The sequence below is a fragment of the Danio aesculapii genome, chromosome 25, assembly GCF_903798145.1.
Source record: "Danio aesculapii chromosome 25, fDanAes4.1, whole genome shotgun sequence".
NCBI classification, from domain to species: domain Eukaryota; kingdom Metazoa; phylum Chordata; class Actinopteri; order Cypriniformes; family Danionidae; genus Danio; species Danio aesculapii.
Genome location: NC_079459.1, coordinates 7646008 through 7658652, shown reverse-complemented (window position 1 = coordinate 7658652; position 12645 = coordinate 7646008). Strand labels below are relative to the sequence as shown.

Genomic DNA, 12645 nt, shown 5'->3' with positions numbered 1-12645 from the left:
TTCAAAAATGTAACAACTGCTTTTATTCCAGCCAAACTAAAATAAAAAGGACTTTCTCCAGAATTTAGTCTATATATAAATATATATTATGATATATATAATGATTATGTCTTTTTTGTTTGCAGCCTCTCTGAAGTTCAAGCTGTCCAGTGAAAACAGCAAAGCGTCCGCCATGAAGGACAGAATCCAACAGCTTCAAAACGAGCTCATCAAGGTGCGTCAGTCAAGGCCAGTTTCCCCTCGTCTGCAGTTTTCAATAAAAGCAGCAGCAGTGGTCAGAAACTATGCATTTCCTTATTAAGCTCTAGAGGTCCATTGACTGGCATACATTTGAGATGTTTGCTGGCATGGAAATGCTACAATATCAAATCTGTTAATGGTTTCCTCCAAAAATCAATGCATGGTCACTGAGTTCACATCCAGACTGCATGGCATATTTCTTGTTGCAACTGATACAAAAGCAAACATACGGCATTTGATTCCATAAGTTAAATTGTCCCCTGAGATCTACACAGTAGGTGGTTATAAAAGTTCAAAAAAATCTCCTCAAATGGTTTTATATGCTCATGTATTATTCCATAAAACGCCCCTAGAAGGTCTATATTGACCATATTTGGATTGGTCATGAATAATATTGAGCTCTTCAGCAATTAGGTTAAAAAGATTTAACTTGGCATCTACTTTGTTTGTAAAATAGTTTTTCAACAAATTAAGTATTATTATTTTGCCCTTGTTCAGGGTACATCAAGTCTGTGAGAGCTGTCAGAGGAGGTTTTTTTACCTAAACTGAAAAAAATTGTCTGCAGAATTGTTGCAAACCATTTATATGGGTTGAATTTAAACAAACAAAATAAATTTAGTTATGTTCAACTTAATTTGTTTGTTTAAATTCAGCCCAAATAAATTGTTTACAACCACTTACCATTAAAACAATTTTTTGTAAATCCAAGGAATCATCTTTGAATAATGTTTTTCAGTGTAACATTAAATAGAGAGTGAGTTTTCCACTACAAATCCATCACAGTAACGTTAATCTTTTTTACCTAATTGTAACCTAATTTTAATTAAACTTGGCAAAAGGGGCCTATAAAGATGTATTATGTTGTATTTTTAAGCCAGGAATTAATAACAACCCCTGCATCAACAAATGAGAGTTGAGCTTAGTGATTTGACCAGATTCTGTGGCCTACAAGTGATTGTTGAAACATATAAATTTTAAAATGTACATAAGAAAATTTACAAAATATACAATTAAGCCTCTTTGGTGTGAAGCTGAATAAATGTATTATCTGCAAATCCTTCATTTTGCTTCTTGAGGCAAGTTTGAATGTCACATGCAGTCATTGCGCAGTAATGCATAATAAACAATCTGCGTCTCCTGTTTTCAAAATAAAAGTCATAGTTTAGATATAGCTTTTTTTTTTTTTGCTTATTGCAGAAGAATGACATTGAGAAAGAGTTTGTCCAATTGCAAAGAGCACACCAACAGCAGCAAGCCGTGTTAAAGCGATACCAGACCCGGGACAAGAAAATAACTGCACTGGAGGACACAGTTCGCCAACAAGAAAAGGTATTTAGATGTTCTCTATACAACAATATGCCTTTTTTGTGCATTTGGAAACCACCAGATAATAAAGCTATATAAATAAATAAAAATAAAAAATAAATAAATAAATATATATATATATATATATATATATATATATATATATATATATATATATATATATATATATATATATATATATACTATTAAAATTTAGTATTATTTTTTAAACTGTTATAGTGTTTGTTGATATTCTGAATGATCTATTATTTTGAGATGGTCAGCTTTCATTTTTTTCATTTTATTTAAATTAAATGTGTATGTCTGCTTTAGTTTTAGTTGTTATATGGTACTTCTACTTAATCTTAGTTCTTATCATTTTATTTTAGGTTTATATTTGATATTTATTATTTATTTTAGAATTTTTGAACTCCTAAATTTCAATGAATTTCTTTGAAAAGCATAACAACATTTGACTCATGCCAGAATTGCATGTCCATTTCAAGCATTTTCTATTAATTTCTCATAAACTAGAATGATATCTGACAAATGCATGTTTTACACAATACAGTAAACTGAAGCCATCATTAATGTAAAATTATGCAAAATGTTTCAATGTGATGGGGAATATTTAATATTTGATTTCTTCTATTGTTGTTTCAATTATTACTAAACATTTAAAACCATACCGAAGTTGACATTAACAGAGTTGACATTTTCTACCATTTGTGCTTTAGCTCAAAATGCTAACCTCAAATTATATAATTAATTAATTCATTTTCTTTTTGGCTAAGTCCCTTTATTAATCTGTGGTGGCCACAGCGGAATGAACCTCCAACTTATCCAGCTTATGTTTTACGCAGCGGATGCCCTTCCAGCTGCAACCCATCACTGGGAAACATTCATACACTCTCATTCACACACATACAGACAATTTAGCCCACCCAGTTCACCTATACAACATGTTTTTGGACTTGAGGGGGAAACCCGTGCAAACACAGGAAGAACATGCAAACTCAACACAGAAAGGCTAACTGACCTAGCCGGGGCTCGAACAAGCTACATTATTCCTGTGTATTCATTAAATTAATAATTTAAAACAATCAATGAGAAATTCACCCACCAGATGAAGTGACATCACTTGGAGCAAGTCGCATGGTTATTCTATTGGTGCTTTACACACTCAAAAAATAACTTTAGGTGCTTGATCATACTACTTATTTAAAATTAGTTGAAACAACACAATTCTTAAGTTTTTTGGGACAACTTAATTGTTTTATGTTTAATCCACTATACTTATTCATTTAATTAAGTGCGGTTTAATAATAAACCAATCTCAGAGGATCAAGTGCTTATGATTGATAACAGCTGGTCCCGCATCAGCTTCACATATTACGCCAATCAGATGATTCCTAACTCACTATAAATAACCAGAGTTTTTCACTTCAGTTATTTACGTCTTGAAGAATCCCCGCTCCCACCCCTACTCTTCCCCGTTCTCCTGATAGGGAGGCGACACGTGTACCAGTGGTTAGCACTGTTGCCTCACAGCAAGAATGCCACTGGTTCGAGCCCTTACCAGACCAGTCGCCTTTTCTGTGCAGAGTTTGCATGGTCTCCCCATGCTCGTGTGGGTTTTCCTCAGGTTCTCCGGTTTCCTCCCACCATCCAAAGACATACATCATAAGTAAATTGACTAATCCAAAGTGGCATCATAAGACAAACTCTTAGCCAGATATATCTCTTAGCTATTCTTAACACAATCCCAAGCAGGGGCGTTCTCAAGACCTACTTGAGCTCAAACTCCCCTCTCGCCTTTCAAACGGGAGGGAGCCTATTCTGAGCTCAGGGCTCTCTCCTGAAACAGCATGCCAAACAAGCTTTATAATCAATCATCAGCTAAGTGTGAACTCTTGAAATGTTTGAAAATAATAGGTTTATCTGGAAATCCAAAATGTAATGCAAATCTTGAATCATACACAATATATTTGAAGATGCCACTTTTTTTCTCAATATAATAAAAGCCAAAGGCATACAAAATGATCAAAGTAAAAAAGCGAAGGTTAGAGTGAAATAACTCATTATACAATGATTTTCAGTAAAAAAAAAATTACTGATGTATATCTTTCCTTTCTCTTTACTCTTTAAGCGTACATTAATTGCTAAATGTTTTTCTGCGTATGCATGTGGTTACTAAAAGTGATGGTTGGATGATTCTTTTATACATCTACTATAAATAAGTTTTGTGTTGGTTTGAATTCACTGAGGTCATTGAGAAGATGGAGAAAATTTTGGATGCAAATCTGAAGGAAAGAAGAAAAGGCAATTCAGAGAAGAAGAAAACAGCCATGAAACACAAAGGTAAGTTCACACATCTGATTTTAATATTAAGTCAGTTTTGGTTGTAATTCAATAGTCAGAGCCATAGCTTAGTGGTTGTGGTGCTCATTCTGGAAATTTGGGTTTGAATCTGACCAGCATCACAATTTGTTTTCTTTTCCATAATTTATAGTACTCTATTTACTATTGTTATGAATTAAAAAGGGTGGCATGGTGGCTCAGTGGTTAGCACTGTCGCCTCACAGTAAGAAAGTCACTGGTTTGAGTCTCTGCTAAGCAAGTTGGCTTTTCTGTGTGGAGTTTGCATGTTCTCCTCGTGTTCGTGTGGGTTTCCTCCAGGTGCTCCGTTTTCCCCCACAGTCCAAAGACATGCGCTATAGGTGAATTGAATAAACTAAACATAAACTGTAGTATATGAGTGTGTATGGATGTTTCCCAGTACTGGATTGCAGCTGAAATTGCATCCGCTGTGTAAAACGTATGCTGGAATAGTTGGCCGTCCATTCTGCTGTGGCGACCCCTCATTAATAATCGGACTAGGCAGAAAAGAAAATGAATAAATAAATTAAAATGAAACTCATGCCTGACAATCTGTGTTGAATTTGTAAAGATGAGGAGGAGAAGAGAAGAGAGATCGAGTCTGTGTTTGTGGCAGAAAACTCTCGACTCAGAGAAGAGCTGGACAGGCTGCGTAATCTCCCTTCACCAGTCGTCATTCAACAGCCTGTTCAGGTAAACTTTAGACTACCAATAGTTAAACTTCAGACCTGTTTGAACAACACTCTTAGCTTCATTAATGGTTTCAATCACAATCCTTATATTAGCCTTTTTCAGACAGCGAGAAACTGGACTTACTGACACAACTGGCGAGAGCTGAGGGTCGAATCCAGACACTGGAGCAGCAGGTTTGATCTTAAATGTTATCAGAAGCCATTTAACTTTTATCCATATAGCGATCATATGCTTATGTGGGAGATTAAAATTCTGAAAGTGAAAGTAAAACTCTCACATTTGTACATTTCTCCATAAGTTAGTATGGCGAAATAACTTAATGCTGAAAATAATGATTAATGAAGATCTGGATAAGCCTAATAAGCATAGCTGACCAATAAGAATCAGTACATGGAAATGGCATACTGTGAGCCACAAGCACTGTTGTTTGCTTGTTCACATGTAAATCCTCTGAGTGTAAAATCTCAGTGATAAACTGGCCAATTGGAACAAATCCACATGGCGCAGATTACAATGATCATATTTTCCCCTTGTTTCTAAGTTTATCTAAGCTTGTATTATGCTTGCTAGGTATGTGGGACTCTTTTTTTTTGAAAATGAGACTACCATTATGAAGCTCACAGCAACAAGACACGGTGTATCTTATTTCATTACAGTTCATCATCAGGATTTAACTGAAATTAAAGCTTAGATGCAACATAATTATCTTAAACTGAATAGTTCAAAAACAGAGATTTTATTGGTTGGCACTCCATCTAACCTCAAGAGGTGTGGTGAATTTGAGTTAACAGTTGATGGGTCTGTCTTATCACCATCTCCGCAGGTGATTAATCTTGGTGTTCTCCTGGACTCCCAGCTTAGTCTGAAGCCTCATTTTAAACATGTAACTAAAACGGCCTTTTATCATCTTCGAAATATAGGCCGTTTTACATCCTTTCCTTTCGAGGCCTGACGCTGAAAGACTTGTGCATGCTTTTACCACTTATCGCTTGGATTTCTGCAACTCTCTGTTCGGAGGGTTACCAGCTAATTCTCTCAAGATTTTACAATACATCCAAAATTCTGTTGCAAGTGTGTTGACACATACATCGTCTCGGTCTCACATCACTCTTACTCCAACAGCTTCACTGGCTGCCCGTCAAGTCTCGTATTGATTTATAGACATTGATTTTAACATATAAAGCGGTTCATGGTTCTGCTCCAGGTTACATTTGTGACCAGATTTCCATTTCCTCTACCTCTCGCTGTCTACGCTCTGCCTCTGGTCCTACGCTGTTTCAGCCTCGCTGCAAACTCAGCACCATGGAAGGTAAGGCGTTCTTTTTCCGTGCCCCCAAACTGTGGAATGCTCTTCCGACTTACATTGGGAATGCTGGTTCATTGGACTGTTTTAAAAAACTACTTAAAACTCATCTTTATAGGACTCTATTTTTTTTTTTTGTGATATCTTTTATTCTTACCGTGTTTTTTTTACTGTATTTGGTTTGGGTTTTTGAAAAGCGCGTTATAAATAAAATATATTATTATTATTTGGGAAATTCTCGAAAATAGTATTATAAACATATGTTTAACGGTATCTTATGTTAATGTGTATATTGTGGAATGTATGCATGTTTATAATGAGGCAACAAACACATGCAAACTTCTGAATACAAGTTAATGCACGTTTATGCATTGTGTCATATCACTCAGCTATGATTTTTTGAATTGAAACAGGCCAAAAACATTATAACAGTTCATGCAGAGATTGATATTAATTCCTGCCTCTTTTCACATGTTAAAATCACAAAATAAAGCTCTAAATACATAACTTTTGTTGAGTATAATTATAATTTAGTCTATATATGATCCACAATACAACTCAGCAAACTTTAATTTCATTTAATTCACTCATTCCTTCTAGCTGAAATAAACATCTCGGACTGTACGAACATGATGTCCTTGTCAAACTGTAAGATCTCAGAGTTAATTTAACTTGTAACATGTCTCGATATGCCACAGAATCGCATGTATTTATTGAAAAAAAAAACACACACCATATTAAAGTAGTACAAACAAGTTGTGTTGTATTTCAAGTCCTCTAAAGCAATACATAGTCTTTGTATGATGAGGTTTTAATCACTAAAAACAATCCGGTGTTACAGTTGATTCCATTGACCGCTGTAATTCCCGTTCCCCCTCAACGCAAACTGGGTTGCCAGGTCTGCTTAACAAAATGTAACCATCACTAGTAATTCAACCTTTCTGTCTGTAATACAAACTTTATGGGTAAAACTACAGATTTGGCAACACCACTGCTGACAACACGAGTTTATGCTATTGAATTTTGCATATGCAATTTAGTCTGATCTGTTGAACCAGACATTGTGGCTCAAGCTCAATGTTATCCTATGATTCAAAAAGATGCTCCACCACATTAGCGTGACCCGATCAGTCACAAGACAAAAAGGGAACCAATAGCATTTGATGCAATCAGTCATGGAACAAAGTGGGAGACTATAGCATTTGACGCAATCAGTCATGAAACAAAGACTGAGCAATTAGCATTCAACAACTGATGTAATTTGTGACATAGCATTTGAGCTGAAAGGTGAATGGAAGCAACAATCGCGTCTATTCCTCCCAGAAAGAACTCATGCTGCCTTGAAAGACTTGGGGAATTCTAATCTTTTGAATGAACTAAGACTGTAGTTGTATCTGCCTGCTATTTCCTGAGTTTTAAATGTTGACAAATGGTTGGTTTCGTGATAGGAGTTGATTTGCATGCTCATAAATTCGATTTTCAGAGATACATTCATGGAATTTATGAACATGCAACCAGTTGACTTAAGGCACATTCAACATGAGAATATTTTTTTTATTTACATGTAAATTAAGTAATAAATAGTACTTTGAACACTGATATTACTCATTTGTGAATGTTTGATTCAGCTGAAAGAGAACGCCAAACTGTGGGGGAAAGAGAAACAAGAGATGTTGACAAGAATCAGTGAATATGAACATGGATTTGCTCGGACATCAGCTATGATTCTTCATGATCTACCTGTGGTGAGTATGGAATTTGCACTTTTTTTCCATTTGTTTGACCTAGGTAATAAAGTTTTGTTCAGTCATGAAACTCCAGATAGTACAGACTAATAGGCTTGTTTACATGCAATCTTCTAGTAATCATACATGTTCTAAAATGGCAAAATCCAACGAGGTACATGCACAGCTAGTGTTTTCAGCCACTGATAAATTTCCAGTGAAAAGTTAATAGGCTTATTATATTCACATTGTTCCTTTTACACCATTGATGTTGTAATGTAATTGTAGTATAATCATTTAAATAGACTTCGGTATTTATTTAATTGTTAAAGAGTAAATCGAGATGAGACCATTTAAATGCAAGCGCCGTCTAGTGTTGCCAACTTAGTGACTTTGTCACTATATTTAGCAACTTTTCAGACCCTCTTAGTGACAAATTAAAAAAAAAGAGCAACTAGCCACAAATCTAGTGACTTTTTTGGTGTTATTGGAGATTTTTATAGACTCATGTGTCCATACTATACCGTTCCTACTCTTCTCAATCAGCTGCAGGTGTTGCCCGCAGGCCCTCCCCACCTTAAAGCACTGACAGGTTTCCAAATTTTAACGACATGACATGGCATAACAATGGAATTTACATTTACATTTACATTTAGTCATTTAGCAGACGCTTTTATCCAAAGCGACTTACAAATGAGGACAAGGAAGCAATTCACACAACTATAAGAGCAGCAGTGAACAAGTGCTATAGACAAGTTTCAGGTGTGTAAAGTCTAAGAAGCAAAGCATTAGTAAAAATGTTTTTTTTTTTTTTTTTAAGAGAGAGAGAGAGAGAGAGAGAGAGAGAGGGCACAGTTAGTGGTATAGCCAGAGAGGCAATTGCAGATTAGGAAGGAAAGTGGAGACTAAATAGTTGAGTTTTTAGTCGTTTCTTGAAGACGGCAAGTGACTCTGCTGTTCTGATGTAGTTAGGGAGTTCATTCCACCAACTGGGCAGATTGAATGTGAGAGTTCGGGAAAGTGATTTCTTCCCTCTTTGGGATGGAACAACGAGGCGACGTTCATTCACAGAACGCAAGTTTCTGGAGGGCACATATATCTGCAGAAGTGAGAGCAGATATGAAGGAGCCAAGCTAGAGAGCTTTGAATTTGATGCGGGCAGCAACTGGCAGCCAGTGCAAACGGGTGAGTAGCGGAGTGACATGTGCTCTTTTGGGTTCATCAAAGACCACTCGTGCTGCTGCGTTCTGAAGCAGCTGAAGAGGTTTGATAGAACTAGCTGGTAGCCCGGCTAGCAGAGAGTTGCAATAGTCCAGTTTGGAGAGAACAAGAGCTTAATTTAATCCAGAGTTTCTTGTCTGGCCTCTTTATATTATATATCAGCTGCCAGATCGTATATCAGCTGCCAGAGCGTGAGTCACCTAACATTAAGCAAGTGGTGCGAGCAGCCGAAAACATTTGGATATGTTTGTAGAAAAGGTCTTTTGTACAATGCACTGATATCGTTATTAGGGATGCAACGATTAGCCGGTTTCACCATTAACCACGCTTTAATTCATTATGGTTAATTAATCTTTAGGTCTTCTCAACGCCGCGTTTTAGCTGCAGCTAAACAAAGTTAGCCAACTGTGCGTTAGTTTAAAGTTCAGAGCTTTTACACTGAGGCTGCTACGCACACACACTGGGTTAACTATAGCAACGGGGCGTTCACATATTGTGTCTTTTCCATGCGCAAGTTCGTTATTTTTAATGTAAGAATATATTCCAATATGTGCGCGCAAGCAGAGCAAATTGCTCGGGGCTTACCGGGCACACCCATTAGAAAACATCTCACGCTGTAGCTTTCAGTGCAATGTAGACAAAAGATATTTAAGACAAATTATTATTAAAATGATTATGTATGAATGCAGTTGATAACAACCGTTCATTTAAATACTTAGTTAATATTAAGCTTAAATTTACATTAGACGTGATTACCATTAAAACATGATTATTCTTCAGACTATATAATCATACAACCAAAATCTATAATTGTTGCATCCCTGATTGGTATGCAGTTCAAAACATAACATATGAATGTGTCCGAACGTAGAAGAAGCCTTCTTGAGCAATACACTGCTTTTATTGTGCTTTAAAATACACATATAAACAATATGTGTATTTTAAAGCACAATATATATATAACGCATATAACAATAACAAATAAACATTTAAATGTTTGTAAATAAAAACAAACAGCCTTGTTATTGTACAGTGCACTGATATTACGTACATGTTGTTTCAAAATGCAACATATTAACATTTTAATGTAAAAAAAGCCAACGTGGCTGTCTTAAGGAGCAAAAATACAACATATGGGCTCTTATATGCTATTGTGTCATCACTCATATTGAGAGTCAAATCTCTCTGGGCCCTCATTTGGGATGCTTTTCATGAACTGGCCCCATGACAAACTAATTGAATAGCCCTGTTATATATTAATCAGGCAGTTAAGATCATTGATTTTTATGGAAACCATATCTTTAACGGTAATATCACAATGGCATGACAGTTGACTGGAAGTGCTTGAGCTGGCTTACTGAAAATAAAAAAGTGTGCTTGTACCCTATTGTTCTTTGCTGATTCTTGAAGCCAATGAGAATGTATACAACATTTAAATACTCTATATCAGGGGTCTCAAACTGCCAGCCTGTGGGCCATTTACCAGCCACCTTCCTACTCCCTCCGGCCCGCAACAGACGTCAAAAATATAACGAGATTCGGCCCGCCAAAACGTTTATTTTTGAACCTCTATCATTGTTGTGCAGTCACGTCTAGCCATTTGTGGTTTTGACCCGCCACCTAGTCGACATTTAAAGTACTGTATTCAGATTAGTTTACATTCATTTTCTCTCAGTGTACGTTTGAGTGTAACACACAGGCGTTTTAATTCTGAAGCTGACTTAAACGTCAAAATATATGTCCGTAAGTACTCTATTTAAACTCGAGCTCTATTTTTGTAATATTCAAGGGTTGTTTGATTATTATTATTTTATACCACTTGTATTTTGTTGTACAAACACTTTTCCTTGGTGATGTGACAAAGATGATAATTTTGCTAATAATCTATTCAAATGGTCTCATTTAATAGATTTTTTTCAAATGCTTATTAAGATTTACATAAAACTATGTGCATTAGTAAAATTGTACTGCTATTGAATTGAACTTGAAGTAAATGCAAACATTTATAATATTGAAATTGATAATACAGTTGGTCAGAATTATTCGCCCCCTTTGAATTTTTTTTTCTTTTTTTAAATATTTCCCAAATTATTATAATTGTTTAACAGAGCAAGGAAATTTTCACAGTATGTCTGATAATATTTTTGCTTGTTGAGAAAGTCTTATTTGTTTTATTTCGGCTAAAATAAAAGCAGTTTTGAATTTTAAAGCACCATTTTAAGGTCAAAATTATTAGCCCCTTTATTTTTTCTATAGTCTACAGAACAAACCAACGTTATACAATAACTTGCCTAATTACCCTAACCTGCCTAGTTAACCTAATTAACCTAGTTAAGCCTTTAAATGTCACTTTAAGCTGTATAGAAGTGTCTTGAAAAATATCTAGTCAAATATTATTTACTGTCATCATGGCAAAAATAAAATAAATCAGTTATTAGTAATGAGTTATTAAAACTATTATGTTCAAAAACGTGTTGAAAAAAAAAATTCTCTCTCCATTAAACAGAAATTGGTGAAAAAAATAAACAGGGGGGCTAATAATTCTGACTTCAGCTGTACATACTTTCCCCTTTGCTGTAGCTTTATAAAACAAGAAAGATATTAAGAAGAACAATTGTCAGTAAAGTCAATTAAATTACCCAGACTGCTTTCTGCTGTTCTTGCGCTACTGGGACAATACAATTGGTTGGGACATAATGATTATTATGCCTATTATTTGTAGTATTTTTACAGCAATTTAAACTCCCCCTTCAATATGTACAACAAGAAACAAAAAGCCAGAGTTTTGACTGCATATATTCTTTGGAAGAATGACTGAGTGTGTGTCTAATGCTCGGACATACAAATAACAACTACAGATATATTTCACCAGCTGATGTGTGACAACATAAACATGCTGGTTTGCATTATTATTGGTGACAGTTAATGCTTGAAATATAAACGTCATGTTTGTTGTCCTAAGATGCATCACTTATGTCAGGTTTCCTCTTTTTTTTGTACTTGAATGTTAAAACTGCCCTCCTATAAATGGTCAGTCACTAAAATGCCCCCCCACCAATTTGAGTTTGAGACCCCTGCTCTATATCCATTGTTTTCTATAGTATTTTTGTTTTGTACTTTGGTAATCATTGGAGACAATCAACTGTCTGGTTGTCAACCTTCGGTAAAACATACATGCTTTAAAAGACTTGTATAAATTAAATTAATAATGTTCATTTCTGGGTGAACAATGACTTTAAAATAGTAATGATCCACTCAAATTTTTGAAAGTGTCCTCTGTTTTATTATTTACTTGCAGATGAGTGTGAATGATTCTGTATCGGTGTATGGTCGGCACAGGCAGCTGGAACCTCTGAAGTGACAACAGTGTGTGTATTTTAAAAATTACTTTTCAATGCCTTATAGAATATTTTTAAGTAACTTTCATCAAAACAAATAAAATAAAAAAATAGAGGAATTCAATTTTTGATCTATTGATTTATTTAAAATAAATGTAGAAAGAGCGCATGAAATGTTTTCAATTGTGTTGCCGCAATTTTTGTTCTCTTTTATTGTTGCTGTTTTCTGAATTCAGTGATTGATTGTAATTTAATTATGAACTATTTTTCATAATTTTAGTGTATTACATTTTTTAAGGTGTCCACATTAGTGAAACTATTCATTTAACTATTAAGTAATATTAATTAAAGACATGTCTGGTAATACTTTATTTTGATAGTCCATTTGAGTATTAATAGACTGTCTGCTTAATGTTTGTTGATACTGCTCCTTCAACAGAC

At 35.1% G+C, this 12645-nt stretch overlaps 1 protein-coding gene across 1 annotated transcript in view; it reads left to right on the top strand.

The window, feature by feature from the left end:
- The window catches only part of ccdc33 (coiled-coil domain containing 33), a 32757-nt gene that overhangs the window by 19156 nt on the left and 956 nt on the right, over nucleotides 1–12645 (top strand). Inside the window, exons 6-12 of the mRNA XM_056451267.1 lie at nucleotides 126–214; nucleotides 1439–1570; nucleotides 3814–3907; nucleotides 4497–4618; nucleotides 4711–4791; nucleotides 7550–7666; nucleotides 12165–12232. Coding sequence (XP_056307242.1) covers nucleotides 126–214; nucleotides 1439–1570; nucleotides 3814–3907; nucleotides 4497–4618; nucleotides 4711–4791; nucleotides 7550–7666; nucleotides 12165–12227 — 698 coding nt within the window. The 3' untranslated portion in view covers nucleotides 12228–12232. The remainder of the gene's footprint in view (nucleotides 1–125; nucleotides 215–1438; nucleotides 1571–3813; nucleotides 3908–4496; nucleotides 4619–4710; nucleotides 4792–7549; nucleotides 7667–12164; nucleotides 12233–12645) is intronic.